This window comes from Prionailurus bengalensis, chromosome E1 (assembly GCF_016509475.1).
Source record: "Prionailurus bengalensis isolate Pbe53 chromosome E1, Fcat_Pben_1.1_paternal_pri, whole genome shotgun sequence".
Classification (NCBI taxonomy): domain Eukaryota; kingdom Metazoa; phylum Chordata; class Mammalia; order Carnivora; family Felidae; genus Prionailurus; species Prionailurus bengalensis.
Window position 1 is genome coordinate 11,882,309 of NC_057347.1, and position 21,239 is coordinate 11,903,547.

The 21,239-nt window shown below is 51.8% G+C and overlaps 1 protein-coding gene across 3 annotated transcripts in view; it reads right to left on the reverse strand.

The window, feature by feature from the left end:
- Positions 1 to 1,463: 1,463 nt before the first annotated feature.
- The window catches only part of NT5M (5',3'-nucleotidase, mitochondrial), a 28,596-nt gene continuing 8,820 nt past the window's right edge, over positions 1,464 to 21,239 (reverse strand). The window contains exons 3-5 of one of the 3 annotated variants that reach the window (XM_043583334.1): positions 13,770 to 13,830; positions 3,648 to 3,780; positions 1,464 to 2,287 (exon numbers count right to left, since the gene is read on the reverse strand). In XM_043583334.1, coding sequence (XP_043439269.1) covers positions 2,145 to 2,287; positions 3,648 to 3,780; positions 13,770 to 13,830 — 337 coding nt within the window. In that variant the 3' untranslated portion in view covers positions 1,464 to 2,144. Of the gene's footprint in view, positions 2,288 to 3,647; positions 3,781 to 10,665; positions 12,269 to 13,769; positions 13,831 to 21,239 lie in introns of those variants that run through there. The other 2 variants (XM_043583335.1, XM_043583336.1) reach the window with 2 other exon arrangements.

Genomic DNA, 21,239 nt, shown 5'->3' on the forward strand with positions numbered 1-21,239 from the left:
ACACCAGCGTGAGGATGAGGAAGGGGGTTCCCTTCCCCACTGCCGTCGACATGAAGAAAGGAGGCCCCTGCATCCGCACACCCCACCTCCCCACCACATATCCCGACACCCCTCCCACCCCGTGCTTGGGACACTCCCTGGGAGGAACCAGATGTGGCTGAGAAAAACCTGATGGGATTAAGTCTCCGTCAGGAGCAGAACGAGGCCCCAAGAGAGAAATGAGCTAAGTGGCTTGTTTTTTCAGAGAGCCAGGCTGGGTGGGTCTGGTTCACTGCTGTGGCCTTGGGCTAGCACCAACCCCTCGAGCAGCGGGTACTCCGTCCGTGGGCCCTCCTCCCGGCCAGAAGGTCAAGTCGGGCGAGGATGCGGTTCTCACCAGGCCAGAGGCTGCGATGCCCTGCCAGTCCCAAGCTAGGGCGTCCCGGTGGATCTACACACCGTGACTACACAGGGGCGGCTCTAGGAAGAAGGCTTGCGGGCCCGGTGGGCAGGAAATGGGCCCAGGAAGAAAGTATATCATGCAGGTGAAATGGTCTCCTGGCTCTTAGACAGTGGCCATGTCCTCGAGTGGGCAGCCACAGAGGGTCTCTGGGGAGCAGCTGAGGGGCCAGCCCCTCAAGGTCTCACTTCGTCCAGAGCCACAGGCTGGGAGGGCCAGGACTCCTCTGGACACTGCACTGCTTGGACCAGGTGACTCAACCCCAAATACACTCCTTGTCAGGACGGACGTACAGAGCCCCCACCCCAGCCCCGGAGGGATACAGCTGCCGAGGTGGGGACAGCACAGTGGAAAACTGCCCTTGCCCGAGCAGAGTCCTTCCTTCCTCATCTGGATGCCCGAGCTGGTGAGGCCCTGAGAGCCAGAAAGTCAAGAAGCTCAGGCTGGCTGAGCTTCAGCAACTTTCCCTCACCTTGTCTCCTACTTGACCCTATCTCCTGGGGCAGCCCTAGTGTACCTGTCACAGGGGGCCTGGCAGGAAGACTCCAGAGATGGGACAATCAGGGGTTCCCTGCAAGGGCAGTGGAGGGGGGAAGCCTTCAAGAAAGCCTGGGGATGTGATGGCTGGTTCATGTCACCCTTCCCAGCAGACCGAAAAGAACAAAAGTGGAGACTCTGACATCACCCCGCCCCCTCCCCACTTGGCTGCTGGGATCTCAGGGACGTGGGGTGAGAGGAGCACAGAGTGGGGGACCCTGCTCTGAACTGTGCAGGACAGGAGGGGCTGGAGACCTGGGGGCACAAGGAGGGGACCAGTCAGCATGGTGGAGGGTCTACTCAGGGGACCACTATGGCCGCCAGCTTCTCCACCTGCCCATCCCTCTTGGTCCCACGTAGCACCTGCAGCACCCACGGCGATGGGCGGGGAGGCTCCTCAGCCCCCCTCATCAGTGTGGGGGGCAACCCCCCAAGATGTGCAGCTGGGCTCCCAGGGGCCAGACGCCGGAGGACCTCAGGCAAAGGCTAGAGGTGGCCACTCCTTGAGTGACACGTGAACAGCATTTATTTTCCAGGCCTTCAGCAGACGTTGCAGCCTGCTGACTGTGCTGTGCCCCGAGCAGGGCCCCAGGGCCGGAGGTACAAGAAATCTCGGAGCCGGTCAAAGGCAGGATGGCGTGCGGTGCCTGGAGACGGGCGTGCCCTGGAATTCAGGGTGTCTGCTGAATCCACGGTGGGTCCCTAGGGGAGCGGGGACCAGGCGGGCAGGCAGGGAAGGGGCTGCAGCTCAGAATGAGGGCTCGGGGCCCTCTCACTCCGGAAGCACCTCACTGCTGGCACCCTCGCCGATGAGCCGCAGACCCGGGAGTGGGGACTTCCCTGAGGGGTGGGGGAGGCCTGCTGGACCCTCGGCTCCTTCCGGTCTGGAGCCCCGAGCCCTGGGCAGCCCGGCCGTGGCCTGAGGTCAGCCTGCATCCCCCGGGGGGCACGTGTCTTGTCCAGGGCCCCTGGGCCAGCCCTGCCCCGAGATCAGTTTAAGGCCTGGCAGGGCTGGGGAAAGGGGGGAGACATGCAGTGGGCCCGGGACATCGGAGAGGGAGCCCCGGGCCAGAACACTAGCCCTCCCCCCCCACCCCTCACAGGCCCTGAGGTGGGAGCCCTGAGGCCAGGGGCCCTGCGGAGAAGCCCGGACGGAGCACAGTCCAGCTCAGCGGGGCCGCTTGCTGTCCAGAATGGCCTTCCAGTCGTCTGCCCACGAGTGCAACCTGCGGCTGGGAGGCTGCAGCTGCAGGTGCCGATTGTGACAGGCCGTGAAGAGGATGTGCTCCCAGCTGGGGGTCGGCTCGGCCCCTGTGGGCGGGAAAGCAGCACTTGAGGCCGGCTCCAGGAGGCCCGGGGCGTCCTCAGCAACAGCGGGCCTGAGACCCGGCTTCCCCGTCGGTCAAGTGCTGACTGAGCCAGCACCGGCTCACTGGGGGGTTGCAAGGGTTGAATGAGATGGGCCACGCGGAGGAGCACCTGGGACGGCCCCCAGGGGACCCAAAGCAAACGGTGGCTTCCGTGGTGGTGGTGATGGTGGTGGTCGTTCTCACCACGGCCGCCCTCAGAGCTGAGCCCTGCTGACGCCCTGCCCTTCCCCTCCCTCGTGCTCGGCCTTCCCTTCCCTCGCTGGCCAGTGCCGGCTTCGCAGCTTCCCACCTGTCGACCGTGGGTAACCTTCGATCCCTCAGGTCCACCTGTCCACACCAGCACTCTGGTGCTGATCCTGTCCCCCGGGTTACAGCCTGACTCCCCGGCTCCTCCTGCACAGGCCTCCCCCCTGCTCCCCGTGGTCGGAGACAGAAGCTGGGCGGGGCTCCATGCCTCCCCACGTGCCCTGACTCTCCTTGTGGAAGCACGTGGCTTGGGAGGTCAGGGGTGGGCACACGCATGAATCCTACCCTGTGGCCACACTGTGACCCGTGTAGAGATAGATGGGTGTGTTTCCCGAGCCAGCTCCAAAAGCCATTAGGGAAGCGATATTCTGTATTCTCCCACTGAGGTGACCAAAAGAATAGGCGTTAACTCTGAAAGCCCTGATGGCTACCAGGAGAGCCTGACCGAGTACAAAGGCAAAGCAGAGCAGTCAGGAGATAAAAGAAACCGAATTCTGACTGGTGTTTGAGTTCCTAGATTTACGGCAGCAGAAGCCTTCCTACCCAGTTAGGTGCGCTGATGAATTTCCCCGCTCCCCTCGAAGGTGGTATAAGGTTTGTTTGTTTGGAGGGAGGGAGGGAGGGAGGGAGGGAGGGAGTCACCCATCAGCAAAAGGGACAAATATAGCTCCTTCAACTAGACACATTATGCTTTTCTGTTTTCCAGCAGGTTCAGTCCACATTGCCCTTGGGGGAAAAAAACGGCTTTGTTGCTAAAAACAAATGCTTAGGGGCCGGCCTGGTCCTCATTTTAGGTGAGGTAAAAAGGGACTCATCCGACGAGTTACCCCAGGAGCTGAGACCCGCTTCTCCCGACTCCCAGGGGCACCCCTTCCAAGGCCAGATGCTGCCGGACGCTGAGAATAACCTTGCCTTCCCGGTAGGGGAGCACTGGAGGCTGAAGGCCTAATACACATCTAGTGATTAAGTGGGGACCACTCAGGACAGGGGCCGTGAGGCCAGCCCTGCATGCTGTCGGTCCCAGTGGCTCCCAGCTCTCCACACTCGCTCCTCACCTGCGGCAGGCCACTTGCCTGTGATGTCTGGCCGGTCATCTATGAGAAGGTCGGCGGAGACCACGGTCTTGTCTGTGGCCAGCACAATCTGATCCAGAAAGTCGGGGCCAAAGTGCTTCTCCACCCAGGCATACTGGAAGACAAACAGGGAGGGGGAGAGGAAGGGGCCGTCAGGCCTGGGCACAGACATGGCTGGGGCACAGCCAGGCTTCTTCCAGGAGGAAGGGCCGCCATCAAGATGTGATGATCCCAGTGGCAGCAGAGGAAACATACTCAAGGAGATGGTGGGACTTGTCCATGTCCCCATAGCTAGAAAGCGGCAGAACCCTGGCTCATACCCAGGCTGCCCGCACCCCAGCTCCAAGCCCGCACATGCCTGGCCTACTCAACCCAACACGCATGCTATGAAGGCCTCCTGCACCTTTTATTTTTAATGTTTATTTATTTTTGAGGGGGCGGTGCAGAGACAGAGGGAGACAGAGGATTCGAAGCAGGCTCTGTGCTGCCAGCAGGGAGCCCAATGCAGGGCTCGAACTCATCAACCATGAGATCATGACCTGAGCCGAAGTCGGACGCTCAACCGACTGAGTCACCCAGGCGGCCTGTCACCACCCATCATGTTTTAAAAAAAATTTTTTTTAAGGTTTATTTATTTCTGAGAGAGAGAGCATGAGCATGAGCAGGGGAGATGGGGAAGTGGAGGTAATGGGAGTATTACCTCACGGGACTCCTTTGGGGATTAAATGGGACAATGTACGTAAAAGTCTTAGCACAGTGCCTGGCACACAGAGAGTGCTCGTACAAGGCAGCTGGACAAAGGGTGCCACTGCTGGTCTCATCTCTCCTCTCCTGTGGTTCTGATGTGTCTGAGCTGCAGGACTTAAGCAAACCATTTAACCTTCTAAGACCTGTGTCTTTGCAGTGTGGTTATGATCACATTAAATCTGCGTAGGACACAGAGTAATGCCTGACACGTAGTAAGTAGTTAACAGATGTTATTTAGTTAAACTTTGAGAGCCCTGAATTATATGTAAAAAAAGCTACTCGAGGGGCGCCTGGGTGGCGCAGTCGGTTAAGCGTCCGACTTCAGCCAGGTCATGATCTCGCGGTCCGTGAGTTCGAGCCCCGCGTCGGGCTCTGGGCTGATGGCTCAGAGCCTGGAGCCTGTTTCCGATTCTGTGTCTCCCTCTCTCTCTTCCCCTCCCCCGTTCATGCTCTGTCTCTCTCTGTCCCAAAAATAAATAAACGTTGAAAAAAAAAAATTAAAAAAAAAAAAAAAGCTACTCGAATAAAGTTTAGCAAGATGGCAGGATACTAGGTCAATACGCAAAAATCACTTGTATTTCTATACCTTTGGATATTGAAACGAAAGAAACAATACCTTTACAATAGCTCCAAAAATAAACATGAAACAGATGACTCTACTCTTAGAAACAGTTTAGATGGTAAATTTTTTTTAATTTTTTTTTAAATTTTTTTTTAAATTTTTGAGACAGAGAGAGACAGAGCATGAGCAGGGGAGGGGCAGAGAGAGGGGGAGACACAGAATCCGAAGCAGGCTCCAGGCTCCGAGCTGTCAGCACAGGGCCTGACGTGGGGCTCGAACTCAGGAGTTCATGACCTGAGCCGAGGTCAGACACTTAACCAACGGAGCCACCCAGGAGCCCCCCTTTTAAAAAAAAATTTTTTTAAACATTAGCTTTTTAAATTTTATTTGTTTGCACTAAAACAAACAGTTCATCCATTTCTCCCATCCCCCACCTCTTACAACCACTGACCTGCTCTCTGCATTTATGAGCTTGGGTTGTTTTGTTTGTTTGTTTGTTTTCAGATTCCACATATGAGACAGATCATACAGTATTTGTTTCTGTCTGTCTGACTTATTTCTCTCAGCATAATGCCCCCAGGGTCCATCCATGTTGTCACAAACGGCAAGATTTTCTATGACTGAGTCATTTCATTGTGTATAATAACTAAATTTCTTTATCCATTCATCCATCAACGGACACTTAGGTTGTTTCCACATCTCGGCTATTGTAAATAATACTGCAACGAACAAAGGGGTGCATATATCTTTTCAAATTACTGTTTTTGTTTTCTCTGAATAAATACCCAGAAGTAAAATTGCAGGATCATTCGGTAGTTTTGTTTTTCATCTCTTGAGGAATCTTCATTCTGTTTTCCTGAGTCGTTGTACCAATTTGCATTCCCACCAACTGTGCACAAGGGCTCCCTTTTCTCTACATTTCTCGCCAACACTTACTATTGCTGGCCTTTTTGGCAACAGCCAATCTAGCAGGTGTGAGATGACACCTCATTGAGGTTTTGATTTGCATTCCCCTGATAATTAATCATGTTGAGAGCATCTTTGCACATACCTGTTGGCCATGTGTGTATCTTCTTTGGAAAATGCCTACTCAGATCTTTTGCCCATTTTGTAATCAGATTGTTTGGTTTGGGGGTTGTTTTTTCTTATGGAGTTGTATGAGTTCTTTATATATTTTAGATATCGTTTTTGCAATTATTTTCTTTCATTCAGGAGGTTGCCTTTTCATTTTGTTGATGGTTTCCTTTGTTGTGTAGAAGCTTTTTAGTTTGATGTAGTTATCACTTGCTTATTTTTGCTTTTGTTGCCTTTGTCTTGATGCCAGATTCAAATCACTGCCAAGATGTATGTCAAGGGGTTAACCGCCTATTTTTCTTCTGTTTTAAGGTTTCAAGTCATACATTCAAGTCTTTAATCCATTTTGAGTTAATTTTTGTGTGTGCTGTAAGACAGTGGTCTAGTTTCATTCTTTTGCACGTGGCTGTCCAACTTTCCCACCATTTCTTGGAGGCTGTCCTTTCTCCATTATCTATCCTTGACTCCTTTGTCCTAAATTAATTGACCACACATGCATGGGTTTATTTCTGGGCTCTTTATTCTGTTTCATTGATCTAGGTGTCAGTTTTATGTCAAGACTATACTGTTTTGATTACTATAGCTTTGCAATATCGCTTGAAATCAGGGAGCGTGACACTTCCAGCTTTGTTCTTCTTTCTCAAGAATGCCATGGCTATTTGGGGTCACTTGTGGCTCCAAATTTTTGGATTGTTTGTTCTAGTTCTGTGGAAAAATACCAATGGTTTTTTTTATAGCAATTGTACTGAATCTGTAGATTATTTTTGGATAGTATGAATATATATTTTTTAAGTTTATTCATTTATTTTGAGAGAGATAGCATGAGTGGGGGAGGGGCAGAAAGAGAAGGAGAGAGAATGCCAAGCAGGCCGCACACTGCCAGCACAGAGCCTGCTGCAGGGCTCGAACACACAAAACCATGAGATCATGACCTAAAGGCCCAAACCAAGAGTCAGACGCTTAACCAACTGAGCCACCCAGCACCCCTGGATAATATGAAAAAAATTTTTTTAAAGGAAATTCTTTTTTTTTTTTAAATGTTTATTTTTGAGACAGAGAGAGACAGAGTGCAAGTGGGGGAGGGGCAGAGAGAGAGGGAGACACAGAATCTGAAACAGGCTCCAGGCTCTGAGCTGTCAGCACAGAGCCTGATGTGGGGCTCCAACCCACGAACTGTGAGATCATGACCTGAGCCGAAGTCGGACGCTCAACCATGAGCCTCCCAGGTGCCCCAATATGAAAACTTTTTAAATATGAATTCTTCCAATTCATGAGTACAAAATATCTTGACATTTATTTGTATCTTCTTCAATTTCTTTCATTAAGGTCTTATAGTTTTTAATATACAGGTCTTTCACCTCCTTGGATAAATTTATTCCAAGGTATTTTATTATTTTTGATGCAATTATGAATGAAATTTTCTTAATTTCTCTGACAGTTCATTATTAATGTAAAGAAATACAACAGACTTTTGTGTAGGATTTTGTATCCTGTAACTTTACTAAATTTGTTTATTAGTTCCAACAGTTTTTTGGTGGAGTCTTTAAGGTTTTCTATATATAATATCATGTCATCTACAAACAGTGACAGTTTTACTTCTTCCTTTCCAATTTTTTTTTCTTGCCTAATTGCTGTGGCTAGGACATCCAATATTATGTTGAATAAAAATCCTGTCTTGTTCCTGCTCTTAGAGGAAAAGCTTTCAGCTGTTCACCCTTGAGCAGAGTATTTGCCCTGAATTTGTCATAATGACCTGTATTATGTTGAAGTACATTCCCTCTATATCTGCTTTGTTGAGAGTTTTCATTAAAATGGATATGGAATTTTGTCAAATGCTTTTCTGCATCTAGTGGGATGATCATATAATTTTTATCTATTTTGTTAATGTAGCACATCACTTAGTTGATTTGCATACGTTGAGCCATCCTTACACTCCTGGAACAAATCCCACTTGATCATGGCATATGATCCTCTAAATGTATTGTTGAAATCAGTTTGCTAGTATTTTATTGAGGAATTCTGCATCTGCATTAATCAGGGATATTGACCTCAAATTTTCTTTTGTGTGGCATTCTTGTCTGGTTTTGGGATCAGGGTAATGCTGGTCTCATAAATGTGTTTCAGAGTCCCTCCACTCCCCTTCCATTTTGGGGAAGAATTTGAGAAGGGTTGGGATTAATTTTTCTTTGAATGTTCGTCAAGATTCACCAGTGAAGTCGTCTGGTCATGGACATTTGTTCACTGGGAGGTTTTTGGTTACTGACTCATTCTCCTTGGTAGTAACTGAGCTGTTCGGATTTTCTATTTCATCACGATTTAGTCTTGGAAGGTTGTGTTTCTCAGAATCTATCCATTTCTTCTACTGTTGTCCAATTTGCTGGCATATAATTATTCTCGGTGGTCTCTTATCCTTTGTATTTCTGTGGTATCAGTTGTGAGTTGTGACAACTCTTTCATTTCTGGTTTTATTTGAGACCTCTCTTTTTTCTAGCACATTATTTTCTGTATTGTAAAAGGCTGTTTCCTTTTTATTTTACTTCACAGTCATTTTTATATATAATTTACATACCATAACATTCAGCAATTTTGAGTATACATTTCAGTGGGTTTGCTTTAGTAATCCACTATGTTGTGCGACCATTGCCCATGTAATTCCAGAATGTTTCCATCATCCTCCCAAAAAAACCCTATGTCAATTACCATGAACAGCCAATTTTTTTATAAATAGTAGCTGGGGCCAAAACATAGCATGAGCCCCAGTTTGAGACTCTCCTAGGTAGCACAGGAGGTGGGAGGTACCACCAGAGAAAGTTCCTGAAATGTTGGCAGTATGACTCTCACTGCTCCTAAAAGAAATTATGTTTTATTTTGGTGGCAAATGATGTGCTTTTAGTGTAAGTCTTTCAGGAGGTTTAAGTTCTGGGAGCAGTTGGACAATTGTGGTGTGAAATATGTGAAGAACTTTCATTCATTACCTTCTGAAGTTCAAAACTTGGCCGACATTTTTTATTTGAGTTCAAGTGAAGAGGCTCACTTATGGGGTGGAAATGTTTAACATTTATTCTTAAAATCAAACACAGAATCTAGCAGACATATCAGCTGGAGACCAGACTTCACATGAAAAGCACGTGTCCCATTGTTACGTCCAAGCATCTCACTTAATCCCACTTGTGATCGGAATACGGAAAAGTAACAGTAAAATATCATGCTTGAGCATGAAGCATTCACCGTAGATTGTTTTTAAATCTCTTCGGGGGGAAAAAAAAAACTAGTAATATCGTGCTAAGTTCTGAATCAGGTGCAATTAGAAAAGGGGGTCAGCATAGCACAGGTACAGAGCACAGGCCCTGGAGTCAGACTGCCCAAACCTGACAGTCTGGGGATAATAACAATACCTACTTCAAAAGGCTATTATGAAGGTTAATGGGTCATTGCAGGTGAAGCCCTTGCCTGCATGTACATCTGGGTGTAAAATGTCAGCACGGTCGAGCCAGAAAGAAGGTTCTGGTTCTGATAACCTGAATGGTACCTAATTCTGACGCCCTAAGTATGATAAAGAAGCTGACCTCTTAGCAATTGGGTTTCCTTCCTTTGATTGGGTCTCGAGGGGAATCAACTAAGGAGAAAAACTCCCACGTCTGCTGCCAAAGGCTGATGCTGTCCTGGGGGCAGGTGCGGAGGGAAAAACTCCGTGAGAGGTCCAGGTCGTGGGCACCCACCGGGGCTGCCATGAGGGCAAAACATCCATCCTCAGTTGACGTCCTGAGACAGGACATCACTCCACCGCAGGCACCAGCAGAAGAATCAGCAGCAGCCGCCTGCCCCCAGCCTCAGCTGGCCAAGGACAGAGGGTCCGTCTACTAGGGATGGGAGGGCACACGGACGGTGGGAGGGGAGGTGGCTACAGCTACTTTCATCTCTTCGCAAGACACAGTCAGTCCGCCTTCCCCTCTGGCTTCCGGTGGGGGCGGGGCGGGGGGGGAGGAGGTGACAATGTAGCTGAACGGTGACAGAGGGCTGGGAGATGAGCTTGCACCCCAGCCTGATCCCAAGCCCACATCCCAGCCAGGCCCCAAGGCCACCAGCCAACACAACTCACCCAAAGTTCCTCAAACATACCCCGCATTTTCCTGTCTTCATGTCTTTGTTCAGTACTCCACTCCCTCCACTGACCGACCCTCTGTGGCCCGGCCTGGCCCCTGCCTGACGCCAGCACAGCGCCAACCGTGTGACCCTCCCTCCCTGTAGTGCGTGTCATGGTAGACCCTCCTTGTGGGAGCCAGGAATTCTATCTCCTGGAATCTATCCTGTGGACACAATCATATTGAAGATTTATTTACAAGATGACTTTGGCTATTAGCAATCATGTTTTTCCAAGAATACTTGGTGACAGAACAAAGGCTAAAACTACATTAAGTGGAAAGAGGATGCTAAACCACGGGAGATTTAAGTTTTGTTAAAATACATGTATTATATTTGATATGCATCAAAGAGAGGGCGCCTGGGTGGCTCAGTTGGTTAAGCATTTGACCTCGACTCAGGTCCTGATCTCACAGTTTGTGGGTTCGAGCCCCGCGTCGGACTCTGTGCTGACAGCTGGGAGCCTGGAGCCTGTTTTGGATTCTGTGTCTCCCTCTCTCTGCCCCACCCCTGCTCGCTCTCTCTCTCTCTCTCTCTCTCTCTCTCTCAAAAATAAACGTAAAAAAATTAATACGCATCAAAGAGAAACTAGAAAGAAACACCTCAAAATATTAATAGTGTTTTCATCACAGGTAGCAGTTTTACAGCCAGGGTTTTGTTATTTTTTCCCTTTGTTTGGTCAGGGCATCCACTGCCCACTATCACTGAGCCCCTTCCTCTGATAACAGCACCTCACTTTTTCTCTTCAAAGACCCCTGGCCTTAATGGGATGTCAGTCAGGATGCCCACCCTCCCCTGACCAAGGGCGGGGAGCGTGACCTGAGCTCAGCCGGTAAGCCTCCCTCCTGGGAACGTGAATCTTGGGCAAACACACCCACGGACGGAGAACGAATGGGGCTGTGGTCTTTGAGAGCACAAGTGCTTGGAGAGACCGCCTGCTGGCTCTGGCTCCCCAGCGGCTTGTCGACGGGCTGCTCCTTCAGATCCTCCGGTGGTTCTCTGAGCAAAGCAACAGCCTCCTAATAAACCCTAGTTTTCTTCAAGTTAGCGGCACACCGTTGATGTCGCTTGCAACAAAGGAGCCCCAAGTGGTATCATCTGTGTTCACTGGACTCTGAGCCCTCTGCAGTGCGCAGGCGCTGCGGGTGGGAGCAGCTAAGGGCGTGGGCTCTGGGACGCACGGCTCTGGACCAAGCCCCGCTGCCTGTGCGATCACCAGGCTCAGGGACGAGCTGCCTCGCCTCTCTCAGCCTTCCTCTTCGTCCCTCACATCAGAGGAGCACCCTGTTTCACAGGGAGCTGCCGTACTGATAATAAAAGTACAGTGCCTGGCATAGCTAAGGCATCAGATAAATGGCAAACATGGTTACTGGAATGTGTTTGATGAGTGCCTGTTGAATCTATGCATCCGACAACAAACACTGAGTGCTGTCAGCGTGCCAGGCACTGGGACCAAAAGTGAGCAAGACAGACACAGTCGCTGCCCTCATGGGGCTTGCAGTCTAACGGGGAGACAGATAACAAGACACAGACGAAGACGTAAACCCCTTGCGAGTGTCTATACAGGAAACAAGGGGCTGAGGGACGGAACAGCAAGGCAGGGAAAGAACAAACTTTTAGATACGGGCAGGAAACGGGGTTGGGGGGGGCGGCTGAGTGAGGCCTCAGGGAGGAGGAAGAACCAGGCACGCAGACGGCCCAGCAGGTTTAAGGGCACGCGCCGAGAACACCGGGCCGGCTCGAGAAATAGGAACACGGAGCATCCATTGAGAACGGAGGATCAGGAACTTAGGATGGCAGGAGAGACGGCTCGGGGGGCCTTGCGGGTTATGATGAGGAGTTTGTGTGTGTGCGTGCGTGTATTTTAAAATTCCATTTTAAAGTGCGGTGGAAAACTACTGAAAGGTTTTACAGCGTGGGACTCACATGATCTACTTTGTAGAACCGTGCGGAACTGAAACGAGCAGGCAGTACGGACGGCTCTTTTGGCGGTTCTGGGAAGAGAAGCTAAGGTGGTGTGACGGAGAGAGAAGCAGGCGGATGCCAGGACCCCGAACGGGAAATGCAACTTGCTGATGCCCTGGGCGTGGGGGGTAAGAAGGGCATCACCAAGATGGCTCTGTGGCTCTCAGGCTCAGAGGCTGGCGGACGATGCCAGTTTACTGAGAGGGGCAGACAAACATGAAATGGGGACATCAGGAGCCCGGGGGCATCAGGTTTGAGTTACCCAGAGCTCAGAGGGCGGTCTTGGGCTGAAGCCGTAAGGTGGGAGGGTGGGCATCAAGACGGAGCTTGAGTCCACAGGAACGCAGGAATGGCTGCCATTTTCTCAGTCTTACTCCACTAAGCACCAGGCAATCACCCTGACCACCCACTACAAGCACAGTTGAAATAGTTACTCTGGCCCAGGGACTCACCCCTGCGGGTGCACCTGGTGGACTTGTTAAAACACGCTGGGCCGCTCCCAGAGCTTCCGACTCAGAAGGTCACAGGAAGGGCTGGAAAACGTCCACTTCTCCCAAACGTCTGGGGGATGCAGATCCCGCCGGTCTGGGGACCTGACTTCGGATCATTGCTCTGCTAGAAGCAGCGGGCCAGGCCTTCAGTCCTAACTCCACACTTACTGGTGGCAGGTCCTTAGCTCCCTTGAGTTTAGCGCAACTCATGTTAAAAGTCGGAGGGTAACCAGGGAATGGGTGAGGAGCACGGAATGCAGTGGTGACGGCCAAGTGCCTCGCCTAATGCCACCGTTCCCTGCTCAGCAAGGGTGAGTTCCCATTGCACTTAACGCACACCCAAGGCACTCAATGTCGTGCGGACTGTGTGTGTTTGGTTCCTAACACGGAGTTGGAGAGAGGAGACACTGTGTGAGACACTTGAGAAATTTCCGTGCCGAGCAATCCCCCTGGGGCGGGGGGGGAGCGGTGTTCTGGGCGCCCAGTCCCGCCTTCCCCGCCTTCCTGGACTTGGGAGGCTGCCCCCACTTCCCGTGAACCCACCTGTGGGAGGAGTGCCCACCTCCCGGGCAACACACCTTTCCTGTGGGTTTGGTACCACAGGTTCTCAATTTCCAGAAAAGCCCCAACGTTACATCATTCTAGTTCTTTCCAATAAAGATGACATGAGCATGTGTAGCAAGACGCCATGTAACCGCCTCACCTTCGTAAGACTTTTGTGTGAACAGAGTCAGGCGCCCCAGTATTTGGGTGGGGGGTGCCTCCACGGCCTCCCCTGGCACGTTTCTCTCGTCTCACCCTTCACAAATGATGCTTCCCTAACATGGGGGTGGTCAGCCTCCCCAGAGAACCTGGCACCCTCCCCAGGGTCCACGCAGAGAACGTGCTGGAATTTCAGACTGGTGCCAGAGAAGATCTTTGGGAGAGGAGACGCTGGCACGGACAGGAGGGAGGGACGGGAGAAGAGGCAGACACGAGGCCGCCCGGGCTCCCGAAGGCGGTGCGGTGAGGGCCGTGCCTTCCCCCGGGGGGTACTGAGTGCCAGCACCCCTTACCCGCGGCACCATGGGGGAAAGGTGAGAAGAGGCAAAGCACCAGGCCCTCCAAGCAAGCTGCACATCTTACCTTCTCGTAGGGACAGTACTTGTACATCTTGATGGGGCTCGTGCAGATGAAGACATCAGTGCTGCGACAAGAGGAAGGAGAGTCAGCTTGAGCACCCACGTCTCCGCGGCCTTCGTCACCCCCGCCCTCCTGCTCTGCGGGCGTCAGGCCCTCACGGGTCTGCACCCGCCACCTGCAACCGGAAAACCCACTGCCCTGCATTGCTGTCCAAGCCAGAGACATCTGCTCTGTCCCACGGCCCTGAACACCCACGTGCGACATCACCTCCGGCCCCGCGACCAGCTCGGGGACGGGCATCCCACGGACTGTGTATGTTTGGCTCCTAACACGGAGTTGGAGAGAGGAGAGACTGTGTGAGACACTTGAGAAAGCACTTCTGCATGTGGCCGGAGCCAGTTAGCTGGTGAATCTCTCGCCCTCTCGGGGGATCTGAACGGGGAGATGCCGAGAGGAGGAAGCATGAGCGACGAGAGGCCTTAAAAGGATGCAGAGCAAGTTACCTGAGGGAGAATCAGGGCCTCATGCCATGCAAAGCAAAGAACCCCGTGAGGGAGGAGCCTTGGGAGGGAGCGTGCCCGCCAAGCCCTCCGGCGGAGGCGACAGAGAGCAGCGGCCCCATCCTCTGGGTCAGGCTAAGCCGCCGGACGATGGCAGGGAGGCCCCTCAAGACGGGCACGGGCTCTGCTGAGGAACACCGCCTCCCCACCGTCTGGTGACAGTGGGGAACTGACAGGAAGGGCCTCGTCCCCACGGCCCAGGGGCCCCGACACAGCCATCTGGTCCCAAACAGCCACATAAAGCTGGCATCGAACGAGCCTGGGAAGACTAGGTTCCCTGGCTCCTTTTCTCTTTGGCAAATTAGTCCCCCGAGAGTCCGACCGACGTCAGACTGCCAGGTCCCCAGGCGAGAATGCCTGTGCCGTCCAGCGACCCCCGAGGCTCGGCTCTCGTGGCGCTGCCCCTGCCACCCTCACTGTCCCCGCCCGCGTGCAGGGTCCGTCCCGTAGGCACTCAGCCTCTCCTCGAGGTGCGCTCTCACCCCCTGCCCGCACTGCAACCTGGCCTCCCGCGAGGAACCTGCCTCCCCTGCGTGCCTTGCAGCGAAAGCTGTTTTTCCCTCACACCCCACGTGCTTCAGAGACACAAGATGAGGAGGCTCTTCCTCGCTTCCAGACCTTTCCTCCTGTTAGAGTGGATGGTCGGTCAGGTTCTAACAGCAGAGAGGAAGTCCCGGTCAACAGTGAGGAAAAGTCACAGGCGCCGTCCAGGCAGCACCCCGAAGCAAAACCACGGGAAACCGGATCAAACCAGACAGGCCCAAGATGGCTGACAGAGTATCACTAAAATCTCCTCCCTAAGGGAGCCTTGACAGGACCCCCCCCCCCCATCCCCACCCCCGACCAAATCAGGAAGAAAAAGCGAGTAACCCACAGTCCTGGAAGGGACCGCCCCCTGCTTCCAAGAAATCCCCGACTCAGGGAATGACTATTCCACCCTGCTGCTAACACCTGCCGGTGAAAGGCAGAGACTCAAACCCCCGTGGGCACAGCTCTCTCTTGAGCTCGCGGGGCCTCACCCCTCGAGAGTGTACTTCCGCTTTAATACACCCCCTGGCCTGTACTGCTCATCCGTTGCGTTGTGTCTGTCCTTGAAATCTTTCGGGAGACCAAGAGCCTCCTGCGACACCTTTGGACAGGCTGGGCCGAGGCCTCGGGGCCCCGGGCCTCCCCCGTCCACACAGCAACACTCCTTCAAAATCCCTGACTCGGTGAAGCCTGTGCCCGACGGCCCCACGCCTGCTGCCCTTCCCAGCTGCCGTCACCTGCCCAGGGGCCGTCCCTCATCCCCCCCACCGCCCGAGGGCTCACCGACGTGCCTCCATCCCGCCCCATCAGCCTCCTCAGTGGCCACAACGTGGACACGCGCACTGCGCACACACAGTGGACCCAACCCCACCTCCCAGGTCCAGCCTGCACGCCTCCAAAATCCTCCTCTGCCCCACCTCCGACACCCTTCCCACGGCCACACCTGGATTGTGTCCTCACTCTGCCCGCCCCCTGCTGTCCTCCTGGCGGAGGCATCTTCACTCAATGGCAAGACAACAACCCCGAGGCTCATCCCTGGCCACCGCCCTCCCTCAGGTCCCTGTGGCCCCCCTGCCATCTCCCCGCTCGTCCCTCTCTCTCTCCCCCAAGGCCCTGAAAGAACCCAACTCTCCGGCTTCTACCTGCACCCAAGGAGCCCAATGTTGCACCTAATCAGTTTGGCCGTTTTAACCTTAAATTCATGACCACAACCCCAAGGCAGTGGTGCAGGAGCCCGGCAGCCTTTCCCCGCGAGGCCCCGCCGTGTGCTCGTGTTTCCGCTCCCCAGGACAGCCAAGGCACCACCCTCCTTTCCTCAGACTTCTCGGCCGCGAGACCCCCTGTCTTCCCATCGTGGATTCCAGAAACGTGCCTGTGCCTGAACTTCCTTCTCTCGCTCAACGGCACGGGAGGAGCAGGCCTGCCTCCCTCCCTCCTCTCAAGGCAAGCCCTTCATTGGTGTCCTGGATTCCATCCCTTTATCTTCGCAAGGAGATACTTGCAGGGGCGACACTTCGCAGGGGCCCTGCGACACCCCCTTTCCCTGCGCTCCTCTTCCATACAACTCATTCGAGCGTGTTCTGTTCTCTCCCGTCTTGTAACATACATACACACACACGCGACCTTGACCTCACACCCGCCCCTGTGACCTCCCATCTCTCTGACCCAATACATCTGCCAGGCGGCCTGCACTTGGTGACCCCACTTCCTCACCTCCGGAGCCTGCTTCAATCCACCCAGCCCGGAGCCCAATCCCTCTGCTCCACGGAAAGTGCCTGTTGTCACCAAGGACCCTCATGTCACCATACCCCACGCACACCCCACTCTCCTCTTGCTCACCAGCGCCCGAGCGGCCGTGCCCTCCTCTGTGACAGCTCCTGCATTGGCACGCCTGCCCCTCGCCGGCCGCCCCAGCATAATCTCCCAGCCTCTCTGCTGGTTCTGACCCTCAGGGGCTCTTTGCCTACACTCCCTGCTCAGTGACGTCACCCAAGGCTTTACACATCATCTTTATGCTGGTGCCCCCCCTCCCCCTTTAACTTCACAGTCCAGCCCTCTCCCCCGCGTGCCAGGCTCGCATCCTTAATGGTCTACTGAAGATCTCCATGTGGACATCTCGTCAGCATCGCAGACTCGGTTTTTCCAAAACGGAACATGTGGTCCTCCCCGCTCCCCAGACCTGTTCCTTCCCTAGTTAATGGCACTATTCTATTCATCTAGCTGCTCAAGAAAAAAATGAAAAATCACGCCTTTTCCTACCCTTCCCCCAGCTCCAATATCCATCCCCAGACCTATGGGGTCTACCTCCAACGCGTGATTCATTCCACCGACTTCCCTCCACGGTCCTCACCCCAGTCCCGAGCCCCACCATTTCTTACTGAGCTACCACAACCACCTCTGATGGTTCCTCAGTTTCCAATTCTGCCCCTGCCAAGCCTTCCTACCCCCATGCCCCGGCCAAGCATCCAGACTGACCTTCCCCCCCACCCCCCGAGGGAGACTGTGAGCAGGGGAGGGGGCAGAGGGACGGAGACAGAATCTGAAGCAGGATCCAGTCAGCACAGAGCCCCAACGCAGGGGTCAATCCCATGACCCTGGGATCATGACTTGAGTCAAAATCAAGAGTTGGACGCTTACCCCACTGAGCCATCCACGTGCCCCCACAGTTAACATTTTGAGGAAACGTTTTCTCTAGTGTTTTCCACAGCAGCTGCACGCCTTTACAATCCGACCAGCAGTGATAAGGGTTCCAAATTCTCCACATCCTCGGCCACACTTATGATTGTCCATTTTTTTTTTTTTTTTTTATTACGGTCATTCTCGTGGGTACGAAGTGGTATCTCATTACGGTTTTGATTTGCATTTTCCTACCGACGAATGATGTCGGGGCCAATTTTCATGCCCTCGTTGGCCATTTGCATATCTTCTTTGGAAAATTGCCTGTCCAAACTTAGCGCCCCAAGCCCATGTTTTTAAAATCTAAGTTAAATCCCATCATTGTCTCTTCGACCTGCTCCTCTGCCAGTGTGCCGTCCCTCCCACCCACACCACGCTCCCTGAATTCTAGCCACACTGGTCTCCTCTGAGATGTCACTCAAATGAGCAGAATCCTTGCCCATCTCAGGGCCTTTGTACCCTGGCTCCTTACTAACTAGCTCATTCCTACCACTTAGCTCTGAAGTCAAATGTCACCTCCTCAGAGAAACCTTTCCACCCCACCTGAAGCAGTCCCTTCCCTGTTTACTCTCAAATATATCGCCTGTTTATTGCCTTCACAAAGCTTATTGCAAACTGAAATTATTTTTCTTTATACTTGCCATCTTCCCCACCGTATTGAAAACTCCTTGAGACCTGAGACCTTAGGTTGGGTGTCTTTATTTCGTGCTGGCACGGTGCCAGGCACATATGAAGTGACACACAAAATACGTGTTTAGTGAGTGAATGAATACATTGCCTCCTATGCCGGGCTCCGTGATCGTAGGCAGGCTCACAACACCGACTCCACCTTTGGTGTCCTCCATCTTGCTCGTGGGCAAGCAGTGGCCTCCCTTGGGGATACGTGTTCCAGGCCCCTTGGAGGTTAATGTATGCCCTGACCGGAATGTAGAAAGGCTTGCTCTCATCTCTCCTAATGATGTTGAGATACCTAGTAGAGATAACACAGTTTCTTCCCCCGTCTTCTGGTACCCAGATGGCGCCATGAGGTCTGTCAAGCGTTTAGTCCCTCTGACCTCACCACAGTGCTCTCTGCCGTCTCTTCCCTCTAGAAAATCTATGGCCTCACGTCAGGACTTGGCAGGGAATGGTTGTGCAGTTCTGGATCACTGCTCACGTGATCGCCCCATCAGAGTCATCCTGAATTGAAACTGTGTAAACTGTACAGAGTCCCAGAAAACTGTATGTTTTCTGGTCTCAAAGCGCCTTCTCAGTTTGGAGGACGCTTTACTGTCCCTCTTTCACCTTCTAACAATAGGTATTGAAAGTCATGGCTAAACACAGGCGCGAGCGGGGCACCTGGGTGGCTCAGTCGGTTAAGTGTCCGACTTCGGCTCAGGTCATAAGCTCATGGTTCATGGGTTCATGGGTTCGAGCCCCGCATCAGGCTCTGTGCTGACAGCTCGGAGCCTGGAGCCCGCTTCAGATTCTGTGTCTCCCTCTCTCTCTGCCCCTCCCCTGCTCGTGCTCTGTCTCTCTCTCTTTCTCAAAAATAAACATTAAAAAAAAACACACACAGGTGTGAGCACAACTAAACTTATCCTTATAAATGAGTGGTGCTAAGTAGTCCCCCTAGGATGTCAAATACTTGCTTTGGCAAACACTGCTACCGTTTCATACATGTTTGAAGTTATACATATTATAATGACAACTACGGGGAAAAGATCTGTATGCAAGAAAACTCCAGCAAAAACACCAAATATAAGTGGTTGTCTCAACGTGATGAGGTTCTAAATGACTTTTTATCCTATATTTTAATTTTCCAAATTAACCATTGTTTTTTTAAAACAAACATTTTTCAGGCTTCTCTTAGGGACTGACCTTTGAAGCCAATTATAATCCCGATAGAAAGTGCTCATTGCTTTAGACATCATGAGTTCCTTTTATTCATCACATACTAAAATCCATCATATTCTAGGGGTGCCTGGGTGGCTCAGTCGATTAAGCGTCCAGCTCTGGATTTCAGCTCAGGTCATGATCTCATGGGTTTGTGAGTTCGAGCGCCAGGTTGGGCTCTGTGCTGGCAGCATGGAGCCTGCTTGGGATTCTCTCTCTCTCTCTCTCTCTCACTCTCTCTCTCTCTCCCTGCCCCTCCCCTGCTCATTCTCTCTCTCTCTCAATAAATAAATAAACTTAAAGAAATCCATCATACTCTAAGCACTAGGGAGATCCAGCTATGACTCATTCAGTTGCCGGCAGTGACTCCAAATCAGTTTTGGCTATTTTCACACGTCAAATGCCCCTTTCAAGGATAAGTCATGCTGACTAATGGCACTTTATATGGAATATACTATGCTAGTTGTTCTGGGGGAACATCTGCAGGAAGAATAGCATTTAAGTATCACTTAGTGAGTATCAAATTTAAATACAGAGCACAGACAAGAGGTGGGTGGGGGGATGGCTGAAACAGATAAAGGAGATTAAGAGTGCACTCACTATGATGAGCACTGAGTAATGTACATGATTGTTGAATCATTATATGGTACACTTGAAACTAACGTAACACTGTATGCTAACTATATTTCAATAAAAATTGTTTTTAGATGCATATGGAGGGGCGCCTGGGTGGCTCAGTCTCTTGATTTTGGATCGGGTCATGATACCAGGATCGTGAGATCAAGCCCCATGTCGGGCTCAGCACTGAGGGTGGAACCTGCTTAAGATTCTCTCTGGGCGCCTGTGTGGCTCAGTCATTTAGGCGTCCAACTTCAGCTCAGGTCATGATCTCATGGTTTGTGAGTTCGAGCCCCCTGTCGGGCTCTGTGCTGACAGCTTGGAGCCTGGAGTCTGTTTCGGATTCTGCATCTCCCTCTCTCTCTGCCCCTCCCCTGTTTGTGGTCTGTCTGCCTGTCTGTCTGTCTCTCTCTCTCTCTCAAAAATAAATAACCATTAAAAATTTTTAAAAAAAAGATTCTCTCTCTCCCTCTGCCCTTCCTCTGCTCGTGCTCTCTCTAAAATTAAAAAAATAATAATAAAATAAAAATGCATATGGCTTTGATCCAGCTGGTCCACTCTTGCACAAAAATACTTGCATGTGTACTCATTGTAGCCCTGATAAACAAGGAGCAATGGGAACCAACTTAAATGTCTATATGGAACGCATTAAATACATGATGGAATATGTATACAATAAAACACGATGCAGTAGTTACAAAGAATAAGATAGTTCGATAGTGTTGTTGGGGAAAGGTAGCTAACACATATTGTCAGGTACAAAAGAGAAAGCAATAGAATAACATAGAAGACCACATCCTATTTTATAAACAACAACTATTCTGTGAATGTTTATTCAGCAAATACCTCAGCCTGTACCCTGTGCCAGGTAGCACCCTAGGGACCAGGAATATAGCTCCCTGACCCCAGGGAGCTGACATTTGAGAGAGGAAGGGACAACACAGACACACAACATCAGCTTAGAGAACATACCCGGGGGGATGGGGAGGAATAGCTGGGTGGGGACAGTGGCCTCTTTAGCTACAGCAGCATGGCCACTTTGAAGGGGGGACACGAAAGCGACTCAGAGCTAAAGGATTAAAATCAATGTGGCCACACCAAGTTCTAGAAGGGAAATATTCCAAGAGGGTATGTTAAGAGTTCTGTAAGATCAGAAACAAGCTTGGTGCATCCCCGGGGCAGAAAATAAGCCAGCGTGCCTGAAGCAGGTGAAAAG